At 53.8% G+C, this 26,196-nt stretch overlaps 1 protein-coding gene across 10 annotated transcripts in view; it reads right to left on the bottom strand.

Moving 5' to 3' along the window:
• The window catches only part of AGAP1 (ArfGAP with GTPase domain, ankyrin repeat and PH domain 1), a 496,078-nt gene that overhangs the window by 7,292 nt on the left and 462,590 nt on the right, over positions 1-26,196 (bottom strand). For all 10 annotated transcript variants that reach the window (XM_081261162.1, XM_081261161.1, XM_081261163.1 and 7 more), the window contains one exon: positions 1,823-2,078. In XM_081261162.1, coding sequence (XP_081117288.1) covers positions 1,823-2,078 — 256 coding nt within the window. The remainder of the gene's footprint in view (positions 1-1,822; positions 2,079-26,196) is intronic.

Below are 26,196 nucleotides of genomic sequence, written 5' to 3'. Positions count from 1 at the left end.
GCGGGGCGCTGGGTTCGATCCTCAGCACCACATACAGATAAAAAAAAATAAAGATGTGTCCACCAAAAACTAAAAAAATAAATATTAAAAAAGAAAAAAGAAAACACATAGTCACACGTTAAGAACACAGGAGGAAAACCTCAGCTGTGACCTGGCCACTCAGAGGTCACCTTTGCTGAGTTTAGTGTTTCCCTCTAATGGTTCTTTGAATCTAACGTCCATAGCTGTGATGGAGATAAAACTATATATGAATACTCTGTATTTTTTTTTTTAACTGAACGCTGGGTGTGATCATTTTCTTACATCATTAAAAATGACTCACAAGCACAGCTCCTAAGAGCCACAGGGTCCTGTGCCAAGGACCCACTCAGTCACTCCATTGCTGTTACACATTCTACTTGAAAACAGTCCCTGGTAGAAGAAATGAACTGTGTGGTGTGTGTGTGCACGTTCTGAGTCTTTCGCAGGACCGTGACTGTCAGAGAGAAGGCAAGGAGGGCAAGTCCCTCCTTCTGATACCAGATTCCTAGGCCTGCTGCTCATGAGCAAGGCCCTCTGCTGCTTCTGCCAGCTTGCAGCAGCAGGACGCACTGCAGGGAGGGCTCCTGGACAATGGGGCGGGGAAAGCCACATGCACTGGGAAGGCCGGAACTGTGTGCCTGCCACTGCTGTGCTGGAATCCCAGCCCCCAGGCCAATTTGACTGGTGTCCTCTAGGAAAAGCAGGAGACACTGGACATTCTTGTCCACAGAGCAGTGACCATGTGAGGACACGGCAAGAAGGCAGGCGGCCACGGGAGACAGCAGCCCTGCTGACACCTTGATCTTGGGCTTCCAGCCTCCAGAGCTGCAAGAAAGTCAGTGCAGCTGTGTGCCGCAGGTGGCTCCCTGCAGCCAGGGCTGAGCTAGTCACTGGTTTGCTGTCACTGCAGCCCAGGCAAACTAAAAACACTGCTATTTAGTTTCATTCAGTCTCTACTGAGCCAAAATGAGGCTGAGGATCTGATCAATTTTTGATTTAGTATCTGCGTGTCTAATTCTACTGCAACCATCAAAAAGTAGGTTAAAGACATGGAGGAAGCTGCAGTCCTCCTCAGTGGTGCCGGACTGGGATGCGCAGCTGCCTCGGGTGCAGGCAAAGGAGCCCCAGCAGGGCGCCCCTCCTCTGACTCCTCTGTGGCTCTGTCCAGGTGCCCTGGGAGCTGGTGGAGAACCACAGGCAGGGCCTCTTGCGGGATCATGATATACCACTTGAGCTTCCATGTGAAGGAAAAGTGTTTTCAAGTAAAAATTACTCAGAATATTCCAGAGGAAGCCCCTTGAAAAACTCCCACCCCCTCAAATTCCAGGGTTTAGGGCTCTACCATTGCATTTTGTGAATAAAAACACCCAAGGTTTGGCATTGGGGAAATGCCACGAGCCATGAGATCGGACACTTCCCAGGTCCCCAAAGAGGATGGAAATGAAAAAGGGGCCACTGCCATCACGTTTGACCTCAGCGGACATCAGAAAGATGGACCTTCAGAATCGGCAAGGGCCACACCAAGAGGACCACAAGGAGAGTCCAGTGGGCTCCCCCCCCCCCGCCACACGCTGGGGATGGAACCCAGGGCCGCATACGTGCCAGGCGAGTGCTCTCCTGAGGCAGCCTCACTTCTGCCTCTCATCCTCGCTCTGCAGCCCCACACGGTGAGTCCAGAGGGCAGGGGCCACCGCACTGCAGTCCAAATTCCTTCCTAGGACTTGATCCCCACTCTCACGCTGGTAAGGAGGGCCTTCCACCAGACAGAGCCCAGCACAGAGAGGGCACTCCCGCCACCTACCCAGATGAGCAGCTGTGCCAGCACCACATTGCCCTTGCGGCAGGCCAGGTGCAGCGCCGTGCGGCCGTCGCCCTCCCCGCAGGTCTCGTTCACCTCCTCCCGGGAGCCGTGTGCCAGCAGCAGGATGACTGTCCTCAGGTCCTCATCGGCGGTGGCTCGCAGCAGGTGCTGGCCCAGGGGCAGCTCAGGACAGGGCAGTGGGGCCAGGAAGAGTTTCTGCTCATACTTAGCCCGGATCCACCGCTCCTTCTCCTCCCTGCGATGACATCAGACAGGCATGATCACACCAGGCAGGAGGACCTCGGCTGCAGCCCCTGCCCCTCAACCCCAAAGCAGTGACCTGTCCACATGGCAGAGGAAGCTGGGTGAGGGCAGGAGGATACCCCCAGTTCCCAAAGTGGTATCCTCACCTGCAGAGGCACCCCCTGGCAACGTACTAGAAGTGCGAGTTCCCTGCCCCCCGCCAGCACCCAGGATCAGCACCTCTGGGGCTTGTGATGCCCTCAGAGAGGGAAAGCCAGCTCTCTAAGGCCACAGCCTGGACACACCGACTTGAGTTCTTTGTTTTAGTGCAGCAGCTGTGACCTTGAAAGAGAGCTGTCAGGAGTGCCCCTTCCTGTGTGGGTCTGCTGAGGGGTTTCCACAGGCTCCAGGTGCAGGAGCCCACAGCTCTCCCTCGCTGGGCTCTGGCCAGGTGTCTGCCCTCCAACCCCGACTCAGTGTCAACTGCGCACTGCGGCTCTGGGCCCTGGCAGGCGGAGTCTGCTCTCCACTGGGCTGATCTGGGCAGGAGGGCTCTTCCTAGGTGTCACTGAGGCCCACTCTCCAGAAGGACAGACAGGCCAGTGGGGAGGGAGGTCTTAAAACAGACAGACAGAGCTGGGTGACGTGCGGGCACTTCTGTCATCTCTTCAGACTTGGGAAAGGCTTCGTGGAAGAGACAGGATGCCCAGCATTCCTTACACGACCCAGAACAGCTGGGTTTTCTGGGGGAAAGCGTTCCAGGGCCCAGGAGAGGAAGCAGGCAGGTGTCTCCCTGCAGCCAGCGCTGAGCTGGGGGAAGCTGGGGAGGCCTGGGGTGGGCTCCAGGGCGTGGAGAGCAGGTGAAGAGGGCAGCGGGTCCCTGACTCCTAGCAGCCTGGCAGGGACCGAGCTCTGGAGCTGGGTGTCGAGGGGTCTGTAGAGCTGGGACCCTGCCTGTGACATTGGGTAGGAGGGCTGAGGAAAAAGAGGAGGGGACAGAGTGAGGAGAGAAGCCAGGGCAGGCAGAACCCCGACAACAAGACAAGTGTCCTGGCACAGAGGGAGGGCCCAGGCGGAGGGCCCAGGCCATCGTATCTGGGGTTGGGGTTGGTTTCTCAAAAAAAAAAAAAAAAAAAAAAAAAAGATGTAAGAGACAGAAAACCCAGGGACTCTCCAGACTCTGGCACTGCTATGGGGAGAAAAGGGAGAGGACCCAAGACTCTAAAAAAGAACAACATGGGATCTTACCAGTCGCTCCTGAATGGTGCCAGGAGCCTGCTCAAGCTTTTTGATGAGGGTGATGAAGATGGTAAGAAAAGCCCCCACATGCCCAGAGCAAGTTACGGAAGCCCCCAGGACACTGAGCTGCAGCCGGCCTCCCCTACAGCCCGATGCTGTACTGGGCATTACCAGGGTACACAGCTGCTGGCCAGCAGGAATCGCTCAGGCCTCCCGCCCTCCTTCCGCCACAGGCTCTGAGAGCACATCATTCAGGACATCCAGAAGAAAGGCCCGCTCACACCTTTACCCCGTTTACACTGCGCCTGGTGATCCAGTGTTGGGTTAGCCCTAATCTGTCGCTAAATACTTAGGCAAACAGATCCTTCCAGGAGCAAACCTGGATTAGTTTTGCTTCACTTCCTGATACATGCGAGTGACCCCAGAGTGACCCCTGACTCTTTCATGGGGAGATTTCCAGGACAAACACTGGCCGCGGCCGAGGATGACCTGTGCTCCACCTGGGCAGACACCAGGTACAAAAGCAGACGGTGTCCGGAAATTCTGGTGACGAAGAAGAGACAAAAAAACCCAGTGGTTTTGAAATTATTTTAAAAACCTTACTTATGTTAAACATTTGTTGATGCATTTCATAAATCACAAAAGAGAAGGAGCAAAACGTGAATTAAATCGAAAGGGATAATGGCGTGGGATATGTCCAGATTTCCAAGTTCCAATTTGCTAACTCTCATTTTTTCGGTAGGCATAAAATCAGACCGTATTATTCTGCTCCGATTGATTTTAATAGTCATTGCTAAGTCATCCAGGGTAAGCTGGAGAACTTAGCATAGGAACTCCGGTCCCAACTGCAGTTATTAAATGTTCTTTTTAATATTCAAATACCCCAGCCAAAGGCAGAGTGCAGATCCCACAGCTCTGACCCCCCTACTGGGTCTGCATGTTCTCTGAGGACGGTGGCCACTGGCCTTCCAATGGGGCCACCACAGAAAGCTGTGGCGAATGCTCCAGAGGGCAGTCACTGACAGCAGCACAGGGTGGGATGAGCTGCTCGCTGCTTTTAAAAACTGGTGTCCTTTGGATACAGAGTGAAGCTGGGCTTAGGTGTGCAGGGCGGAAAACATGCTGTCTGGGGAGCCTTCTTTAAGAGGGGGGCTCCAGCATCATGTGCCCGAAACAGGAAGAGGGCCTGGCCCCAGGTGACGTAAGAGCCCCCAGCAGGGTGCAGCTGGTGACAGCCACCTGGACCTCTGACTCCAATACAGAAGAGGGGCCAGGCCTCGGGACGGGTGCCGGGAATACTGCAAGAAGACAAGCCTCGCGGACTCTCCACAGGGTCTGCCCTCCTGGCCTCGGTCCACATGGACCTCCACCCTCCACCCAGGATGTCCCAGAGCTGCTCAGCGTGTGGCTGTAATTGTGGCCCTTCACCGAAGCATTGTGGGCTTTTCCAAAACAGTCCTGCAAAGTCAACCCCTGCGTCCCTGGGGACTGTGATCTTTTTTTTAGACACCAAGAGGTGACTTCCAGGGAGCTAAGGGAGGCTGCTGGCTTCGCATCTATCAGCCATGACTCTTGTTAGCAGTTTTAACCTGGTTAGTTCAAACACAGGGCCTAGGCCACAGAGGCCCCTCTGAAAACAGCTGCTGGTATTCTTATAAAGCACAGAGCATCCGCAGTGGGGCGGCGTGTGCACCCGAGGTGCCGGTGGCCTGGGGCTGGGGCTCCTCGCTGCTGCTGGTACTTGAGGTTCCTAAACGTGCAGACCCGGGGGCCTCACAACTCCACGTGCTCAGTGTGGCCAGGTGAGCTGCTCTCGGCTGGGGCCTGGACAAGCCTGTTGGTGTCTCCCAGGCCCCCTAACGGTACGGAGGGCTCAGAGACACTGGGGTGAAGGGCACTGGGTTACTGAAGTGACCCTGTGCCTGTCACAGTTGGAGGGCTGAGTGGGCTGGCCTTTGCCCACAGATGAGAAGTCTGAAGTTTCCTGGCTGTTAAGGACTAAATTGGGTTCCCTGCCCACCGATTCCTATGTTGAAGCCCTAACCCCAGGGACTGGAGCTGGACTCAGGTCTTTAGGGCAGTGGCTATGGCTAAATGAGGGCATGAGGGTGGAGCCCTAAGGTCCTGGGGCAGGTGCCCATCTGAGAGGAAGAGACACCAGGCCTCCCTTGCTCTCCGAGTGCAGGGAGAGCCAGATAAGGATGAGAGGGAACCACTTGCAAGACAGGAAGAGGCCTTGCCAGACTCCAACCCCTCGACCTTGGGCCTCCAGCCTCCAGAACTATAAGAGGCAAACTGTAGGTAGTTGGCATTTGGATAGGGCATCCTGAGCTTTTGTGAAAGAAAAAGGAAAACAGGTGAAGGAAAACAGTAGACACAGTATCTGAGACCTCCACTGCCCTTGCCAGGCTTCCGCATGGCCAACAGGTGAGAGGTGGATGCTGCCGGGTATGAGGACATTCTGCCTAAGCCACCACCCTGGGAATCCACGATGCCAGGTGCAGACATGCCAGTGGTCACTCTGACGTCCTGCTCTTCTTCTGTCTCCAGCTTGTCTCATGCACCCTTTCTTTACCCCAAGGAAGGCCAGTTCAAGAGCAGGAAGCCAGCAGTACATCACTTCACCTCGTTCCGGTGCCCCGGAGGACCACTGCTCATGGCCTCTGTTAGCTAATGAGCTAAAAAATGAATTATTGGCACAGCTGCCGTCAGCAGGGAGGAGGGGCTGGCTGCTCATCTGATCCTGGTGCTGACACACCTTTAAATAAATCAGCCACTCAAGCACCAGGGAGAGAGAGAACGCCTGCTCATCAGAGGACAGACATCGCCCATCCCCCCAAACGAAGAGAAGACACCTTCAAAGATGCCTTCGTAGGTATTCTCTTCCTGCTCCCAATGAAGTCTCTTTGTGGGTGGCCCTCCATCTCCCTCTGGGCTGTGATTAGGAGCTGCCTGGTGCATGGACCACGGTCCAGCCAGGGAACAAGAACAGGACTTGGGGTCACAGGGTGGATGCCAGGTCCTCCTGGCTCTGCAGCCAGGAGCCCTCTGGGTACGTGGGGGTCCACGGAGCTCGGCATGGACAATCTGGCCCTGCAGCCTGGTGGCTTTGTCACCCTGATCTTAAGCAGTGGTCACTTGGCCAATTCTTCATGTGTCCACCCCAAAGGGGACTCCCTCAAACACATCTCTCTTGCCACCTGCTACCCGGAAACCAACTGCTGCACCAGTGAAGACCAGGTGCCACCTCCTGCACTGACCGTGACGATGCTGAGGGTAAGGACAGACAGCACGTGGCTTCGTGGGTCATTCCTGACGACATCAACTCTTCGAGGGACCCTGAGCACGTTACCATCTTCACAAACGAATTGTGTATCAGAAGCAGAACAAAATGTGTGTGAGTTGAGGCCACGTTTTGGGAAATCATGGCCAAAAGGAGTCCAGGTGTCAGGAGGGGGTGGAGGGAACCTGGAGGTGACAGGGTGACATAGCTCCTCTTCTCTGGCACCAAGGAGGCCAGGTGGTGCACGCCACCCAGATCAGATGGGGCTGTGGGGTGCAGGCCAGCCCCCCAGCCTGGCCTTATTGGTTTGCGTGCAGAGGATGCAACACAGGGACATGTGCGTCCTTGGCACATGCTCTACAGGGAGCCACATGGCAGTCTCGGGCCTGGCCTTAAGGTCTGGCTGCAGGTGTGATGAGGGCACAGCCAGGAGCCCTGAGCAGAAGCTCCCTTCTTTGGAAAGAGATGGACATCAGGTTCTGCTCAGCCTGCCAGGAGGGCAGCTCAGGGCCAGGGTGAAGAGCAGGAGGGCTTTATGACCTGTGTGCAGGCCTGAGTGAGATGAGCGCAGAGTGCCAGCCTCACGTGTGTGGATGTGACGGGACTGCCACCAGCCTGGGCATCACATCAGGTGTATAGATGCAGGGGGCAGCAACCTTGGCAGTGATAGAGCCAAGGTCAAGAGTCCAGCAGGATGTGAGGTCAGGGCTGTGGGGCAGGCGCCTCTGAGGCAAGGACAGAGACAGGGCCTGTCACCATGGTGGGCTGCACCAGGCTCTATCCTGGGGCCAGGGGGTCCAGTCCTTGCTTGAGGTCCCTCATGCCCAGCGCTGGAGGACCCCTGCAGGGTGGGGAAGACCCGGGGTGAGACCAGTCATGGGCAGCACTGTGGAGGTTATGATGGCAGTATACCTGACGACGGTCCTCGCCTGACTGAGGGTGTGCCACAGGAATGGCTGTAGGGCCACCCTAGTGAGTGGGGACGCTGCGGGGCTGCTCCCTGCATGGTGTTGAGAGGCGGGGCCCCAGGGAAGTGGCCGAGTCACAGGCAGCAGGTTGGTGCCCGCTCGCCCCCCGCCACGGGAGCATGCAGCACTGAGGCGCTGTGACTCAGGTTGGCCAGGGAAGAGAGCGGCCCTCGCCAGGCACCAAACCCACTGCTGTCTCGAGCGCGGCTCCTGAGCTCCGGGACTGCCCCCATCGCCCTGTTTTGGAGGACGTGAACAATTAAGAGGTGAAGGGCGCTGCTCAGGCTCCGGCTGTGACAGCCGAGTGGCTGAGCCCTGAGCCCGTGGCTGCCTGAAGGCCTCCCGGGGAAGCCCGCTGCCATGCGCGTCCCTGACTGAAGCACCGCTCCTGTCCTGTGCTGCTGGCCCTGGCAGATCTGGAATGCTGACACCACCGGGGACCTGGAACACCTGCTGCTGTGCCGGCCGGGAACGCATCATCGCTGCAGCCTGGAACTCCCCTGCCACCAGGGAGCGAGGCTGACAGGGCTGTCCGCAGTGTCCCCCTCCCGACTTCCCGCCTTACTAAAATAATGCATAGAGTAGTTGTGAATGACACTAATAATTTCTGGAATAGTCACAGAGTGAAAGGGAAGGAAATCACAGATGTGGGGGAAACGAGGTGAAGGAAAACAGCAGACACAGTATCTGAGACCGAAATGCAGGAGTGCGAGGTGCCCGGTGCTGGATGGTGGTTATGACCGTAGAGACTGGCCAATCCTGGTGGTCAGTGAAGAGCATTGTGGGGAGGTCTGGTGGGGCGGAGCCATGCCTCGCCAGACCACCTCTTCCACCTTCCCCAGAGCAAGGCTCTCTGGATGTGGAGCCCTTTCTTTGCTCCTCAGGCCCAGAGGGCTGCGAGGACTCAGTCACCAGGAACCACTGCCATCAGCTGCTTGGGTCTGGCAGGGAGGGCTTCGCAGGCTGCCAAGGGGCAAGGAGGTTAATGGCTGGATTCCCAGAAAGAAGATTCTTAACGGATAATCACACAGCTTTGGACTGGCTGTCCTGTCTCGTGGCCGCCCAGGAGACGCATCCTTAGGAACTCTGGCATGGCCCCCAGGCACCGTTCATGCCCGGCCAGGCAGGCTGGGAGGGGAGAAGGGCGTCCCTGGTGGTGCACTCCCCACCTCCCAACCTTTGCGCGCGGCTTCCCAAACGCTTCTCTGAAGTCTTGAGCACCAACGCCTTTCCCGAAAGCCCTCTCGGGGCTGAGCACTGCCCCCAGATGGGAAGAGGCCAGGACATAACTTGGGCATGTGTGTGCCTGTCACTTACAACCCTGCTCCTTTTGGAAACATCGTCCCCCCCAGGGGATGTGAGAGTGATTTTCTGAGAGTTTCTCAGCAGTGATTTTCTTGGAGATTCTGCAGCAAAGTGCAGTGCAGCGCGGGAAAGCCCTTGGAGTGAGGAGACGAAGCTGGAGGAGACGGGCGGGCGGTGAGGTGGTGACAGACCCGGAGAGGAAGGACGGAGGAAGAGAACAGCCTGGCTAGCAGTAAGGAATTTCCAAAGTGCTTCCTGCCTGGAGCAAAGCAGGGCCGGGCGGAGGCACGGAAGAGGGGGCTGGAACAATGTGCTGAAGAGCAGGTTTCCTCCCCGCAGGCAGGGGAAGCCGGCCACTGAGGGCGAGGGCCGCCCGGGCCCTCCTCATGCATGCCTTCCCCCAGCCGCGTTGCTAGGGGTCAGGCCGCAGGAGCAGGATGGCCAACAAAGACCGATGGATATTTATTCCTTAATTACTGAAAGCTTTTAAGCAACTGGCCACTGTAAATCCCACACGCAGGAGCAGGAGGCAACCGACAAGGATTTACGCTCACGGGGCAAAGAAAAAATAAATATCCTGCCTGACTTCTGGTCGATACTATGAGTGTTTTTGCCAACCTGCAGGCTGTTTTATGAGCATGGAGGAACAGAACAGGATCATTATTAATTAAATAAAGTCAACCATATTAGGCTTATTACGTCTGAGTTCCACTACCGGGGCTGCAGGTGCAGGCAGGCCCGGGTAGCCCAGGAGGGCGAGGACTGTGTGCTCTGGGGTCCCGTCCCCAGAGGTCTGTGTGACTCTCTGTGTTGCCCTGTGCAGCCTGCGCTGTCCCAGGCAAGAAGAGGGCTGATGCCCCTGGGCTGAGCTCGATCTTACCCACGACTCAGTCTGGGTTCCGGTGGAGACCAGTGACCTCTGTGACACTGTCGTCATTGGCACGGCCCTCCACCCAGGAGCCCCACTGAAGAACACTGCGGGTCCAAGTGGTAATATGCATGCCATGTCCTCTGTCTCATGCTTCCTGGCAGCCTGTGCACCTTCGCTGGGAGTTGCCAAGGCAGGTATAAGGACAAGAGGGCCAGCCACTGGCCCAATCTGGCCCTGGGGTGAGAAAACACAAGGCTAATGAGTAAACAAACCCCCAAGACCTGCTTGGAACCTACGATGTGCAGGTGCCCACAGAGCTCTACGCACACCGAGGGAGAGACCCAGGCCTCTCTGGGCAGCATGGCTGGCCCTGGCACTCCAGGCCAGAGACCTATCCTCTCTCAGGGCTCCGTTTGCCCTCTAAAGAGGATGGATGATCCAAGGCCTGCTGTCTGAAGTAGGAGGTCCTGGGAAGATATGCTTAGAGGTGAGGACAGTGCAGAAGGTCTTGCTGCCTTGCGGAGGAGAGCTACCTGTCAGTGAGAGGCCTGTGCATCAGGCTGGTGGCCACACAGGCCTGGCTCTCACTGGGCATGTGCAGAGGAACACCTCAGCCAAGCTTGCCATTTTGACAAAAAAACCTACAAACTGTCTCGCCTGCCAGGGAGCTCCCCCTTGTCACCTGTAACCATCTGCATGGGCCCAGAGTGCTCACCCTGCCATGAGCAGCCAGGGAAAGGCAGCCAGGGGCTCTTGAGGTCCCCTCGGGGGTCACAGTCTTTAAGCCAGACGGTGGCCAGTCCTCTGGCCTACTTCTGCAAGACTGCAAGCCCCCTCCTGGCACCCCAGCACCAAGCAAAGGTGCAGTAAGGGCGGCACAGGGCTCTAGTCTCACCCTCCGCCTGCCTGCCAGCGGGGGCCAACTGCTTTATCAGGCTCCGTTGGTGGAAACATCAGTCCCAGAATGAAAACACTTGTCCATATTTATTCTCAAGCCCCTGGAGCCACAGCATGGCCTGGGAGCCACCAGCCCGGAAAGGCCCAGGGTCTGCTTCATCACACAGGTGCCTGGACACCCAGCCCTGCTTCAGCTGCCCTCCAGGGGCTGCTCATCTGCCCTCAGGTTGGCTCTTAGACAAAGGCTGGCATGAGGCCGCTGCTCGGCAAGCACACAGGGAGTCTTCAGTTCTGATGTAAACTGTGAGAACTTAGGTCCTTTCTTCCGTTCCTACAACGGTGACTTCTAGTCTCTGCTGTGAAAATGGAAAACGAATACAGCAGACATCCCGCTGCCCAGCTCCCAAAGGCTGCCAGTCAGCAGGCCGAAGGCGGGAAGAAGACGAAGATTTGCTACCGTGCAGGGTGCAGGGAGAAGGCCCAGGGAGCTCAGTGCGCCAAAGGCCCGGGCTCTCCCTGATTTCACGGGAACCCCTAGCTCAGGTGATGGTCAGGAGGCTGGCCTCTGGGGAACTGGGCTGAGGGTGGAACCCAAGGAGCAGGACTAGTGCCTTTCAAAGAGGAGACAAACAGAGACCCCCCCCACCGCTCCCTGTGAGGGTGCAGCAGGAAAGTGGCTGTCTGCAGGTCAGGAGGAGGGCCCTGACCAGAACATGCTCCAGCTGTACCTCGATCCTTGACTTCCAGAAGTGTGGGGAAGATGTGTCGCAGTGTCATTCCCTGGTACTGTGGAGGCCAGGCCAGGACGAGGAGCTGCTGTCACTGAGGGGCACTCGGGGCCTCCCACGCTGTCCCCGGCCACCCTCATCTGGCTGAGGCAAAACTGAACTTGATTCAAGAATTACTATGCCCTGCTCTTAATTTCAAAGGCAATGTGTTTTACATTTCTTCACTCAGACTAGTGGGCCGCTGGGGTATGAATCGAAGGCTTTCCTGTTGGTGGCCTTGGTGGATGGCACCCTCCTGCTGGCCTGGGGTTAAGTCCCCACCTCGGCCTCCTAGGACGAGAGCCTATCTACCCCATTGGAGGCAGACGGCCTCACTCATGCCCACCAGCCTGCAAAGCTGTCCCTCTGGATGCCAGTGGGGGAGGGTGAGATCTGAACAAGTGGCAGGGGCGGTGAGAGCGGCACCACTGTCCTGCTCTGACCCCGCCAGGGTGGGTCCGTTTGTCCACAGCAGTCTTTGTCACCCGAGTCCTGATTTTAAATGGCCAACACTGTGCCTTCTGACTGGGTGTTGAGTGGGCCTGACCCCTGGGAATCAGAGAAGGGAGAAGGTGCTGTGAGTGGTCTGAGGGGCAGATGGCTCCGGTGCTGGCCAGCGAGGAGCCACCCAAGTAGGCTGCGGGAGTGAGGTCCCCACCTGCCTGAGAGCACAGCCTGAGGACCTCTTAGCCCCATGCAGCCATCCTGCAGAGGCCCAGGGCTGTGGCTGGACCTGCACCCAGTCCTTGCTGCTGGAGGGGCACTGGGCAGCCCGTTCCCCTGGCCCTGGACCTGACGGCAACTGGAGTGCCGCTGGCTCGTGCCCGAGGTGCAGAGCTGCACAGGCCTGGGCATGAGACGAGAATTTAAAGGAAAAGGGCCCCAGGGGCACCACTGCCTCCATCTCTCCTGGACCCTGGGAGCCCTTCCTGTGGCTTCCTACCTGCAGACAGCCTCGCCTATGCAGCGCCTGCCTGCTGTGCGAGGGCTAAAGGCATTTGGAACCGCGTGTGGGCACAGCACCGTCGCCAAGCTACAGTGGCCCAACCCTGTGGACGTCCCTGTACCTCACCACTGGAAAAAATGTGAAGAGCTATTTGAATGCATGAATCCCGAGAAGTTGGTGCCAGGCAGGGGCAAGGCCACCTGGCAGTCCCAGACTCTGCACAGAGTAGCGTGAAATGCAGCTGCGCCCCGGTGGCCTCTGGGCTGTCCTGGCAAAGAGTCCCCATCAAAGTGAATTAAGTTCACCACGACAGTGGCTGTGGGATGGCTTTGGAACACAGGGCATCACAAACAGGCGGGGGAAGAGCAACGGCCGTTCCTCCACTCCGGATACTGCACAGTGGCTGTGCACCAGTGCCCCTTCAACACCAGGGACAGGAGACTTGAGCCCCTCCGTCCCGGAAAGCAGGGACACCCCAGAAGGACCGAACCAACCAGAGACTTCTCAAGTGGGTGTCAAGCACAATGCAGTGAAGGTCTTAGGTGACCAGTGGCAACGCATTTGGAAAAGCCGTGGAAGACTGAGTGGGTTTCTGGTTAAGACTAGCAACTGGCTTTAGCTGCTGTCCCTGGTTAGGCTGCGATCTGAAGCCATCGTCCACTCTGTGCCACTGAGTCTGGGAGAGCGAGGAGCTGCTCACGGCTGCTAAGTATAATGATAAGGAAAGGAAAAAAGCTTTTTGATAATACAGGTTGAAGCTGGGGCATTTTACCACAGAGCTACATCCCAGTCCGATTGATTGATTGATTGATTTTAAAGAGAGAGTGAGAGAGGGGAGAGAGAGAGAGAGAGAGAGAGAGAGAGAGAGAGAGAGAGAGAGAGAGAATTTTTTTTTAATATTTATTTTTAGTTTTCGGCGGACACAACATCCTTGTTTGTATGTGGTGCTGAGGATCTAACCCAGGCCGCACGCATGCCAGGCGAGCGCGCTACCGCTTGAGCCACATCCCCAGCCCCAGTCCGATTTATTTATCTACTTATTTTTGAGACTCTGCTTTGCTAAGTTGCCCTGCCTGGACTTAAACTCAGAATCCTCTGCCTCAGCCTCTTGAGTTGCTGGGATTTCAGAAATTCAAGAGAAGAAAGGCACCAGGGACGTGCAGACAGGAAGACACTTAATGTCGATTTCATCTTAACTTTTCCCACGATGTGAAAACAAGGAACACACAGGAGGCAGTGGGACTTGTGGTCTGGGGCCTGGTGGTCCCGTGGGGCTGTGGCTGGCCTGCACATTCCTCAGTGCGGACAGCGGGAGCGCAGCCAGCGGCTTTCCTTTCTCAACTAACATTAGATGGGTAAAGCACTTGGCTCAAATCCACATCCACAGGTCCCTTCTGCTAAGGGTGGCTGTGTGGTGGTGGAGCTGCGTGAGAATTAATTAATAGAAATCAATTCCCTAGAGTGAGGAAAGCACTATTATTTAATCAGCTGAAGTGAAATTCTTTCACTGAAATCACGAGGCCTCTGACCACGGCCTCAGGAGTCAGAAGCTGGTCAGACGTTTTATTTTCCACAATCGACACGGGGTCTAACTTGCCCAATGTCATTGCCTTGAAAATGCAAAATTCAACTGCCAGCTGAGCTTTCTGGTGGAGAGGGCATCCCAACAGTGGCCAGGGAGGGCTTCGGCTCTGTGGGTTGAGGGACGCTGTGTGGGTGCACGACCCCCACAGAGGTCCAGGGGAGCCCTGTGCTCAGGGTGGGCCCCATTGGGGCTAATTCGCTGCTGTCACCACCTGGAATTCCTTGATGATTCCTGGACAAGGGCCTCACAGATTCCCGAGTCGGTGCTGGACGGGCCAGCTGCTTTCCAGATCCAGGGCACAGTCACCAGCAGTCTCTGAGAAGCGGCCGAAAGCAAACCGGGCGGCGAGGTCTCCCTGAGGGCATTTTAAGTCCATCCACCCCCTCCCTCTCCCTGCACAGATGGCCCTGCCCAAGCTGCCCCACTGCTGGGGGGTTCTGAAGCCCACGATCGTTCCTCTCTGTCTTTAGGCACTAAGATGTCTGAAAAGCCTTTAAGAAAGGCTTCTAGAATAAAGGATTTCATTAGAGGCTATACTACCTTCAGTGGGTCACCAGGTGTGGTGGCGCACGCCCGCAATCCCAGCAACTGGGGAGGCTGAGGCAGGAGGATCAGGAGTTCAAAAAGCCAGCCTCAGCAACTTAGTGAGACCCTATTGTTGAATAAAATATAAAAAGGGCTGGAGATGTGGCTCAGTGGTTAAGTGCCCCTGGGTTCAATCCTTGGCACCAAGAAAAAAATAAAGTAAAAAATCCAGAATCTAGGAAAACAGTGTGGTCGTTCTTCAAGTAATTCCACAGTTACCATATAACCCACAACCCCACTCTGTGCACATGCCCCAAAGAGCTGCAGGTGGGCACTGGAATAGATGCTTGGGCCCCATGTTCACAGCAGCTGAAATGTGGAAGCAGCCACGTGCCCTCTGGCAGATGCACAGAGACGGAAGGCGAGGTACACACACACATCCACCCTTGCTCACAGGAAGGAAGTCCTAAGCCCGCAACAGATGGATGACCCTTGAGGACCTTACACCGAGTGGAATAAACCAGACCGGAGCACCAACACCACATGATGGCACTCAAAGTCCCCTTAGTGCTCAGGTACACAGGAACACGATGTAGTGTGGTGGCTGCCAGGGGCTGGGTGGAGGGCAGACAGGGAGCTGGTGTTCAACAGCTGGAGTTTCAGTATGGGATGATGGAAAGTTCCGGAGGTTGAGGGTGGTGACGGCAGCACAACAATGGGAATGCACCCAAGGCTGTGGAACGCTCAACTGTAGAGCAGTTAAGAAGATGAGTTTATATCACGCATTTTACTATGACTTTTCACAGAATCCAGAGTCTGAGTCCCCTGGCTTCCTTAGATACCACTTTGGGATTCTTGGAAGGTTCATGCCCACATTATGATATGCAAGAAGCTTCAAATTCAAATCAATAATATTATTGATAACATGTGGTCCATACTCCTTTTATCCAAATGGTCCCAAAATATGCTCAAGAGCTGAGCTTGCCTTTCCTGCGGGATCCACGCTGGGCTGCACGGGGGCCTTCGTCTCCTACATCCCTTCCACCCCCACCCCTCTTCTTGCTCTTCTGTCACACTGGCATTGAAGAGTTTCTGTCATAGATTATCCCCCATATGGGTTTGGTGGGCTCCATTTGGGCCAGAATACACCAGGCAGTGGCCACAGGCCTCCCTCCTGCCACATCAGGAGGTATAGATCCTGGGTCCTGCCACTGCTGAGACTGAGCTCCTGGTGGAGGTGCTGGCTCGGGACCTGATCTCTGTGGGTCCTTCTGCCCTCTTGACTCGGGTGGGACCCAGGCTGGAACCTGGAGACGGCAGCCTTGGGGGATGCCCCTGGCCAGACACCTTCTACCTTCCTGCTGCGAGGCGGCCATCTCCCAGTTCTCCCCTCCTGCTACACAGGCCAGCGTCCCCCTGCCATCTTGGAGTCTCCCTGTGGAGCCACGATGCTTGACCGCGTGCCACAGGAACGGTCACCAGGGCACTCTTTTTGAGCCTCCCACTGCTCCAGGTGTGGTCTGGGAGCCCTCCAGGTGACTCTTGTTTCAGTTTGACCTCTCGGCCCCGTGGCCCAACAGTTCCATGCTTGCTTTCTGGCTCAAAAGAATGTTCCAGGGCCAGTCTGTCCTTTCTCTGGCCATGTCTGGAATGAGCCCCCCAAAGGCACTGGAGCCACCTTTTATCTGGCTTTATTAAAAAAAAATTTTAATTAGACTTTTTGTTGAACTCTTCGACATAAATGTAGATTCACATGTGGTTTCAAGAAACCCCGCTGAGCCAGACACAGAAGTACACCCCTGTAGGCCCAGCTGAGGCAGGAGGATGGCGGGCTCCAGGCCAGCCTGGGCAGCTTAGTGATTACCCTGCCCCCAAATAAAAATAAAAGGGCTGGCTATATAGCTCAGTGGTGGTTCAGCCCCCAGTACCACGTACTCACACATAAAATAATGCTAAAATAATGGAATCAGATTGTGCACGATCTTTTGAGACTGACTTTTTCTATCGACGTGAGTCTCTGCTGGTCCCTCCAAGTGCTGTGTGAGGAGCAGCTCCCTCCTCGAGCCTGTCCAGTGGGGTCCCACGTGGGCGTGCACCACAGCAGTGCACATCAGACACCACCGAAGGACAGTCGTGTTGTTTCCAGTGTGGTTGTTACAAACGTACGGACCTGTGCTTTGTGTAAACTGAAGTTTATATTTCTCTAGGAAAAACACCCAAGGGTGCAGCTGCTAGGTCATGAGGGAATTACACATCTAGTTTTTTTTAAAAATTTTATCTATTTTATTTTATTTTTTTTTTTTGAGAGAGAGAGAGAGAGAGAGAGAGAGAGAGAGAGAGAGAATTTTTTTTAATATTTATTTTTTAGTTCTCAGCGGACACAACATCCCGGGCCGCACGCATGCCAGGCGAGCGCGCTACCCCTTGAGCCACATCCCCAGCCCCTACACATTTAGATTTATACAAAATTGCCAAACTGTTTCCCAGAGTAGAAGCAACCAGTTTTAAAAAGCGACACCTGATAAACACCAATCCCAGTATGAAAAAGGACCAGTGGCTTAGAAGAGGATGGTGTCCCTGCATTCAACTACTGGCCTGGACACCTGGGCAGGGACAGCCGCCATCTTCACACCTCCAGAACTTCTGGACCCAGGGAGGGGCAGAGATGACTTCACATCTGTTTTGGGGAGTAGATGGGACATAAAAATGAATACAGATATGCGGAGTGTGTGTGTCTCAGGAAGCACGTGACCAAGGAGATGGCGTACGCCTACAAGAAGGATTAAGTTTACAAGTTGGTGGGTTAAATCGTGAAGCTCCTTCTCTGCCAGCTGTCAGAGAGGTTCTGCAAACTAGGAAGACGGGACCTCAGAGCGCCGGGTGCAGGCCCGTGCTGACCGAGGTCTGGGCCCAAGGCGCCTCTGCGGCCCGCCTGCTTCTCCACACCTTGCTCTCTCCCTCCCAGTCTCTGTGGGGCACATTTGGAAATTATTTAAGAAGATAAAATGCCTCTAATCTGTTACCAATTAGAAGAAACATGTGAATATTATTTTCTAATTTGTGACTCGAGTTTGTGTGTCTCAAAAACCAGAGAGAAGTAATTGAAATAATTATGCCTGCTCCTGAATATTTCTATTATGCTCTTGAAATAAGAGGGTGGATCTGTCCTCTGCACACGGTGTGCCCGAGGGCTGAATGCATCCATAAGGACATCAAAGCCCTGGACTCCCACTGCCAGGGCCACCAGCCCCAGCTCCAGGCAGCTGCAGCCCCAGGCTGCTCACTGGGGCTTCCTGCAGGGTGAGGGGACATGGGCTCCCCGTACCCCATGCTCCTCGGAGCGGCTCCACTCACCCCAAACTTTCCTATCCTGGGGACTTGTCTGCAGCGGGAGAGCTGCTGTGCGCGCAGAAGCCTGATTTATAATAGCAGCAGGGTGGGTTTTTTTCCAAACCCAGTTATAGTGTGACTTGAGTGACTAACTCCTGAAAATTGGTAATTTCTTGGTGCTTCACAGCAGAAGCTCCACCAATGAGAAGTGCGACGTGCTAATAAATTTATAGGGCGTTATAAGCCAATTAGACCTCGTCAGCCAGTCAAGAGGAAGGGACGCCAGTCAGGCCATGATTCTTTATTGCCTACACTCTTGCCATCCAATCCCTCATTTATATGTTTGAAAAGCAGCATATTAATGCTGACTGTACAGGAACCCGGAGTTTGCTGAGGCCTTTCTGGTGAAACCACCTTCCCTTCCTAGTTAACTTCTCTTCGTTTCTCAATGGTAGGTGACTGACCTGTCTACACGGAGCCAAGTCGCTCCAGTCTCTGGGTGTCACCAACCCAAAGTGGAAGACTACTTTCTGGAAATGCCAGCCAATGTGTAAACCCAGGAGAGACGCCTTACTCCCTGATCATGGTGGCTGCAGAGCTGAGACTATGGTCCCCGGCCTCTCAACAGGCCTGTCTGCTGTCCAGCAGAGCTGCCTCTTGAGCGTGCACGTGAGCCCTGGCCAAGTGCTTACTGCATGAGAAGACTCTCCTGTCGCCAACTCCAGGGTACAGATCCACATGGCCTCCCAGGAAGGCCAAAGGACCTGACCAAGAACATGGATTTGGTGGTGGGTGCTCTGAGGTTAGGGACCAGAGAGAGAGAGTATGTTGGGGTCCAGAAGTCCAGCTGGTTGAGGTTCAAAATGAAAGTCACACCAAGGAAGGCCCCTACCTACCCTTCTGGAAAGGACTATCTTAGAGAATGACCATCTTTCTTTCCCAGAGTGGCATCTCGTTCAGTGAGCACGTCACCAAACTGGACTCTGGGCACGTCTCTTTCCCATCCCCTGCCCTGTGCTGGATGCCACTGTTTAATTGGAGTTACTATGTGTGGCCACTGTCCTGAGGACAAGACAGATAGCTTCCAAAGTCTTCTCACACCTTCACGCAGATCTCTGGTCTGGTACCTCCATCACAGCCCCTTCTAGAGCCCTGTGCTAACCCTGTGCCAACTCCCTGACCTGGCCTGTCATCTACAGACACACCACTGTCAACAGCCTTAACAGACTGCACCACACGTAAACAGAGAAAAGCTTCTAGAAGCGCTGGGTGATCATGATCCTTACAAAGGACCCCTGTTCACTGGGATCACAGGGTAGGAGCCAGGGGTGAATGTGGCCACTCCTGAGTAAGTGTCCGCTGAGGTCCCAGGATTCATCCGCTGTTTCCACAGGGACTGTAGGGCAGGGACAGGCTCTCCTGGGAAGGGTCATGATGGTCCTAATACAAGAGGTGCATACTCCTGAAAGATGAGACTCTCCTTCCTCCAAGGGGACTAGGGGACACAGACTCTTTCAAGGAACACAGAGCACTGTCCCCACCCCTGCCCCCACCGGGGGCCTGGGCTTCCTCTCATTCCCACCTCACCCCCTAAACAGCACTGGAATGCCCTGTCTCCTGATGGGCTTCATAATGAGAAGTGCTGTCAATCACAGCTCCATTAGCCTGGACAGACTTTCACTTCCTGAAACAATTTATTGGATTCCCAGAAGCAAATGGGCCTTCTTCCTTTTCAGCTCTGTTTTTAGGGAGCTATTCAGAGGGAGTGTGTGTCCCTTCTGCCCCTGCTGGGCGGCCTTTGTTTCCTTCATTTGCTCATGAAAACAGTTTCCTGAGTTTACCTACCTCCTCTGTCCGGGTTTCCCCAGTGTTTGCCAAAACTTTTCCCCTCCACTGTTCAGCTGCCACACAAAACCCGCCAGCTGTTTCCAGCTACTGAACCAGGGAGGGAGCTGTGAATTTTATTTGCAGATTTTTGGAGGGAGGCAGGGCAGGGGCTGGGGGAGGGGACATGCACATACTGGAAGAAATTAAATTACTGCAGAGAAAGAAAGGAAGGAAGGAAGCAAGAGTGGGTGCCAGTGGTGCGCTCCAGGTCTGCAACCCCAGTGCCTTGCCCCACTCTGGCCTCCCGTCCCTCTCACTCCCCCAAGAACTTAACCAGCTCTACAGAGCACCTCAGATGTCCCTGCTGGACTTTCTCCTGTGAGTTGTGACATTTTTGGACTATATTCATTACATTTGTAAGATCTATGCAGATGGTGATTGAAGTTTGGCTCTGATAGAAATTTCCAACTATTTTAAAAAACCTTGTAAGCTACAATTAAATAGCTGCCCAAGGAGTCTGAAAGATCAGCTCTTGGTTTCTGAACTGAAAAAGGGGATCTGAAATTGCATAAAATAATATTTTTCTTCTGCTGCTCTTCTTACAGAATAATGTACATTGTGCAACTGCTCCTGAGCAGTCAGAGACGGTGTCCTTGAAGCATAAATCAGTTTAACTCCTAACCTGGGAAAACAGGCTGCAGGAGCAGAGCGCTGGCTCGCCTTCTGAGAATTCCAAGTCAATAGTAAATTGGGGGGCACGTTAGTGCCGCTGAGATCCAATCAGGGTAAAATTATGCAGCCATGTAAGAAATAATATCTATTAGGCTAATTTAATCACCGAATACTTTACAGATGAATTAGAATTTAGAATCCAATTATTTCCAACATTCGGACTGTCAGAGCCTGTGTCTAGGCAGGAGGAGGAAAAAGCGGGGGAAGATCACGGTAGCCTTTTAAAGACGCAGTAAATGGAATGGACCCTCTCCTGCTCCCCGGCCGGGAGCCCAGCAGAGAAATGACAAGTCTGATCAGGGTTTTTGCCATCACATCACCCCACCCCACAGGGGCCTAGGATGCTGGGATTCGTTATCCCTGATGGACAGCCATTGTCCCCACCAAGAACCCAAACACACCCCCAGGAGACCTCTTCTCTGAGCTGAGGCTGCTAAAACATCAGCAGGGTGTCCCCAGGAGCCACACTAGGAAACAGATCATACCCTCTGCAGTGTGGGACCCTGCCTATGCCCTTCCCAGACCCCTGCTCCCCGGAAGGTGCATTTCTCTTTGCTGAAGTAAAGGTTGTCTGGGAGTGGGAGAAATGCGGGTCAGCGGGTGGGGGCGGGGGCAGGTCAGCAGCCTTTGGGAGGTAGAGCAGGTCCCACCATGCTGTCTGTGGGGAAACTGAGGCCTGGGAAGGAAGTCCAGCACTAGAGACCAAGCTCATGTGGGTGAGAGTCCAGCTAGCCTTGGAGAGCATTCCTCTCCCGACAGGTCCAGCCAGCCAGCCAGTGTGCAGGGGGCTGGGTGGTGGGGCAGAAAGGGAGGAACTTTCTGGTGCGTGTGTTACAGGGGTGTCTTTTCTTCTCTTTATTTCTCTGGGCCAGTTCAGGACTTGGATGAATAGTTCTTACAATGAATATTTGAGTTTCAAAATGGAAAGAGATTTGTTCCAGGGTTTCTGTTATTTAACTCTCAACAGAAATTTTTCTAAAAGAAAATGGCTGAAAAATGAACCTCTCCTCTTTTTGCGGGGCATGCTACATTTGCAATTTTCAGGAACCTCCCGCATTTCTAGTAGAGTAGAATGTTAGGGAGAATACGCCACTAAAGATTCATTCCAGATGATCCTTACAGCGTAAAATGAACGAATGTACCTTGAATTTACATTTTAATATGCTCAGGTCACAGGGCTGGCCATCAACACTGAGTCCACTTGTGCAAGTTTACGGTGGCCATGGAGACCCAGGCTCTTCAGCAGGGCAAAACTCCCATGAGCCTCCATGAGGGCAGTTACCCATGGGGCCTCTCTAGCCCATTCCAAAGGAGGAGGGGACTCTGGTGTTTATAGGCCATTGGGGTTTTATGGTGGGGTACTTCCTGCCTGGCTGAACTGAAGGTGCAATCCTGCACTTTGTGTCCTCCTCCCGTTTTCTTCCACCTGGCACACAATGCACCCATATTATCCCTTTAATTACTGAGCTGGATGGCCTTGGTCCCTCTCCACCAGGGTATGTGTGTGTACTTGCGCGCGTATGCGCGTATATCCACATTTATCTCTTTGATTCATTTAATTGAGGGCAGGGCATGGGTTAGGATCTCAGCAGAGGCTTTCCTTGTTCTGGGATGATTTACTGCACTCTTGAAAACACCTGTTCATTAATTTATCTTTTTTGCAAGAAAAAAAAAACTGACAACACTGTTTCTTGTTCAATGCATTAGCAAATCTTCCTAGATGTCAAATAGAACCCCCCCATTATTAAAAGAATAAAATTCCATTTAAGAATAATCATAAGATGGGCTGGGCTGGGCTGTGGCTCAGCGGTAGAGCATTCACCTGGCACGTGCAAGGCCCTGGGTTCGATCCTCAGCACCACAAAAAAAAAAAAAACAAACAAACAAATAAATAAAATAAAGGTTTGTGTCCAACTACAACTAAAAAATAAATATTTAAAAAAAGAATAATCATAAGAAAGCTTCCTAAATTTGGGGGTGATGATCTTCCCAGTAGGCATCTGTGTGCATGCACGTTCATGTGCAATTCTCAGGGTGACTTCCTAGTGATGGGCACACTCAACACAGGAAAGGCAAGTTGGTAGCTGAAAATAAATAGGCTTTTGTGGGCTGGGGTTGTGGCTCAGTGGTAGAGCGCTTGCCTAGTATGTGTGAAACCCTGGGTTCGATTTTCAGCACCACATGTAAATAAATCAATTAATTAAATAAAGGTCCATTGACAACTAAAAAAATATTTAAAAATAAACAGGCTCAGGGCTGGGGTTGCAGCTTAGTGGTAGAGCGTTTGCCTAGCACATGTGAGGCCCTGGGTTCCATCCTTAACACCACATAAAAATAAATAAAATTAAGGTATTGTGTTTGTCTACAACTAAAATAAAATATTAAAGTGGAAAAAACCCAGGCTCTTTAAAACAACAGAAGAGTCTGTTGCAGCATTTCTGCACCAATTTTGACAGGTTCACACAATAAAGCCCCTTCTCCGTGACACAGGGCAGCAGCTTTTCATCTTCCCTTTAGAGAAGCGTCCACCGTGGACGCCGTGCCGCCAATGCTAGGAGCCCCTGAGGAAGGCAGCCAACTTCTAGCACACCAGGCCCCTCGCTCCGGGGATGCACAGGCTGACCCGGAGAGCCCAAGACCAAGGCCACTGTGACCAAGGATGGCTACTTCCTAGGCAAGTCCTCGAGCCTCCTAAGGAGGGTGAAGCCCCTTCCTTAACAGGACAGCCGTGGGCCAGGGGCCACCGCAGCTGCACTGTCTGCCCTCCGTAGCTTTCGGGTGGTGCTTTCCTTTCTGGAGGGATCGATGCCGAGGAGCAGCTCTGCCTCCTGCAAATCCGTGGGCAGCAGCCGCGTGGCAAGACCTGGTCGTCAGCTCCCGCCACACGCCTAATTAATGACCCTGCTGGTCGCAGCTGGAAGAGCCGAGCTGGGGGTGATTAATTAAATTAGCTGGCAGAGGAAATTACAGTGGAAAAGCCAAAGTTTGATTGCTCCATAATTAACCGCAGTGCAAATAATATCTGCATCTATAACTTCCAGCGATGAGATCAGAAGCCAATTGAATCTGGCACTGATTGAAGCTGTAAATATCCTGTGGTGAAAAATGATAGGTTTGTTCTAGAGGGAAAACTTAGAGAAATGGACATCTAGCAAATGGGATCAGGGGAGAAGGGCACCAGAGGAAGCTGCGGGAGGAAGCGTACCTTTCATACTGCCTTTTCCCAACATTAAAACAACTCTTTTTTCCTATTTCTTTTGGATTAGTGACGAGGCGTGCGATCCTCTATATCCTGTCTCCACGTTTCAGATTTGACTTCCCATGCACGGAACCTATGCTGGGGTTCCATCCCCTCTCTCATTCCAGGGATTAAAACCCAATTCTAAAATAATTCCATAGGCTAATAGGAGGGGACTGCTTTCATCTCCCTGAGAAGAAAAAGAATGTTCTATTTAGACCATCAAATGCGGGCACTATTGCTGCTCCTCTGGATAATGACATTTTTCTCCCTTCTTCGTAACAATTTCATGACCAAAATGCGGTTTCATTAGCAATAGGATTCTACTTAAAAGAGAAAAAGTATTTTATACGGATAATTGCCTTGCAAAAAAACCCATAGAACTTTCTACAGATGGAAACATTACTTTTTCTACCGTCCACATATTTTCACTGGTGAGTTGTTTCAGGGCCAAAGGAGTGCCACCCTATCAGAGGAACTCTGAGAGTAAGGGCTTGGTGGCATTGGGGCAGGGTGTGTGGCTTCTTCCTGCTGCTGGTCAATAACAATTTGCCCCCATCTTGACAGTGAGAAGCTTTCATCAAGCGGAGGAAGCACTGCAGGCACTGAAATGCAGCATGAAGAGGGTCCATGGTTCTAATGGAGTGTGGTTCAGATGTGCATGCCCAGGCGCCTCTCCACTGAGCTGCACAACCCCACAGTGGTGGACGGAAAGTCCTGGCACCCTCCCTCTCTTTTAAAATAAGAAAGCTGAGGCCCTGGGTGGTAAGTGGCATGGCACAAAAGGGCCCAGGTTCTGTGCCCAGTGTCTTCAATCTGGCCGTGACCCTCCTTCTGATTCTATGTGGTTCTGCCAGCAACAGGGGCTCTATCTGCACCTTCGAGAGAGATGTATCCACAAACACCACAAATATGAATGGGAAAAAACGAGCAGGCAGGGTTGTGACTGTCATGGGGTTAGCAACATGGGCTACAGCATCAGAGAGGACAGAATAATGTGGTAGACAGGGTACTGGCCCCCAAACACATCCACGTCCCACTCCCCAGCACCAGTTACTCTGTGACCCAACACAGCACTATAACTGCAGATCTGTCAAGTCAAGGGCCTTGCGGGCAGAGGTGATGTGGGACCCCCTGGGTGGCCCAAGATAATCACAAGCTTTCTTGTGAGATAGAGGACTGCAGTCCAGTCAGAGGTGTGGTGGTGAAGCCAGGGTCAGAGTGGAGCAAGGTCATGGGCCAAGGTAAGTGGGCAGCCTTGGGAGTCGGGGACAGCCTGGGAAGCCACTGCCTTGGCCCTCTAGGAGGAACCCCAAGAGTGGCCCCGCTTTGAACTTCTGACCTCCGAGACTGGGATCATTAATCTCTGTGACTTCAAATCACAGAGTGCGTGGTCATTTGCTAGGTCAGCAAGAGGGATCTCATGTCCACACCACCGGGAAGAGCAGGTTAAAAGCTGGGGTGGGTGGAACACGGTGACATGGCAGGAGCTGGCCTTGGTGGCAGTCTCCCCCTTGGCCATGCAGTCTCCAGAAGACCCCTTCCCTTGGTCTGGAACTCCACAGGCCCCAAACTGTCAGCTGCAAACCAGACAAGGGGGCTCCGGGTTTCTGCAGACAGACAGCAGAAACGGCCACCTGGTCCCTGAGCGCCTCCCCGCCCACAGAAGGTGAGCTGGCTGATGAGCAGTGGGAACTGATGCTCTCGAGGCTCACAGCCCCTCCTGGATGTGAACGGCATCTTGCTTTCATTTTCTAGATCCCGTTGAGAAGGGAGCCCTGGCCTGGGCCTGGACCAGGAGCACAGCTCCACCAGGATCCTGGCTCTCCCTGGGCGGGTGCTCTCGCAGACTTGCACAAAATGCTTCTCTTCTCCAGATAAACATCAGATTCACTCAGATTTCAAACCCAGGGCCGATGGCCACGCTGACGACCAGCTAACTCGCATCGCTGTGCGGCTGCTCTGGGGATGTGACGGGACCAGGGTAGGCCCGTGAGGTCTGGGGAGTTCCCATGTGGTCGTTCCCTGGAGTGAGGGTCTCCCTGGCGCCCACTAAGACACGCCGTTTAGCCCTGGCTATTTCCAGGGCTGAAGAAGCCCAGTAGGTCTCACATTTACCTGGCAGCTGTGAGACCCAGGCACAGCACAAGGCCCAGGCTCCTTGTCCTCAGCCCCTGGAATCCAGCTCGCTGTTCTGCGGGCCTCGGAGAGGGTAGCAGGGGGCTTTTGAGCCTCTGGGAGCTGGGAGCGGACACTGCCTGCTTTTGCCTGGTGTTTTCTTGGAACACTGAAGCCCCCTGGGGTGGAGGCGGGCAGTACTAAGTCTTTTTTTCCTTAACAGCTTTATTGTGGTGTCATTTACATACCAAAAAATTCTCCTGTTTTAGATACACAAGACAGTTCTATGGGGTCTTTAGTAAACCCACTGAACTGGGACACTATGGATAGGCTCTGGTTTTAAGACCATTTCTACCATCGCAAAAGGTTCAGCCTGCCCATATGAAATCCCTGACTCCACGTCCGGCTCCTCTGTCTCCGTGGTGTGGCCTTTTCTGGACACTCCATGCACCGCGGGCCTTTTGTGTCTGGTTCCTCTCACTGAGAACTCGGTCTTAATG

The sequence above is a fragment of the Spermophilus citellus genome, assembly GCF_964194105.1.
Source record: "Spermophilus citellus genome assembly, chromosome: 11".
Lineage (NCBI taxonomy): Eukaryota > Metazoa > Chordata > Mammalia > Rodentia > Sciuridae > Spermophilus > Spermophilus citellus.
Note: the sequence above shows the minus strand (reverse complement) of the source record. Positions and strands in the feature narration are given on the sequence as shown.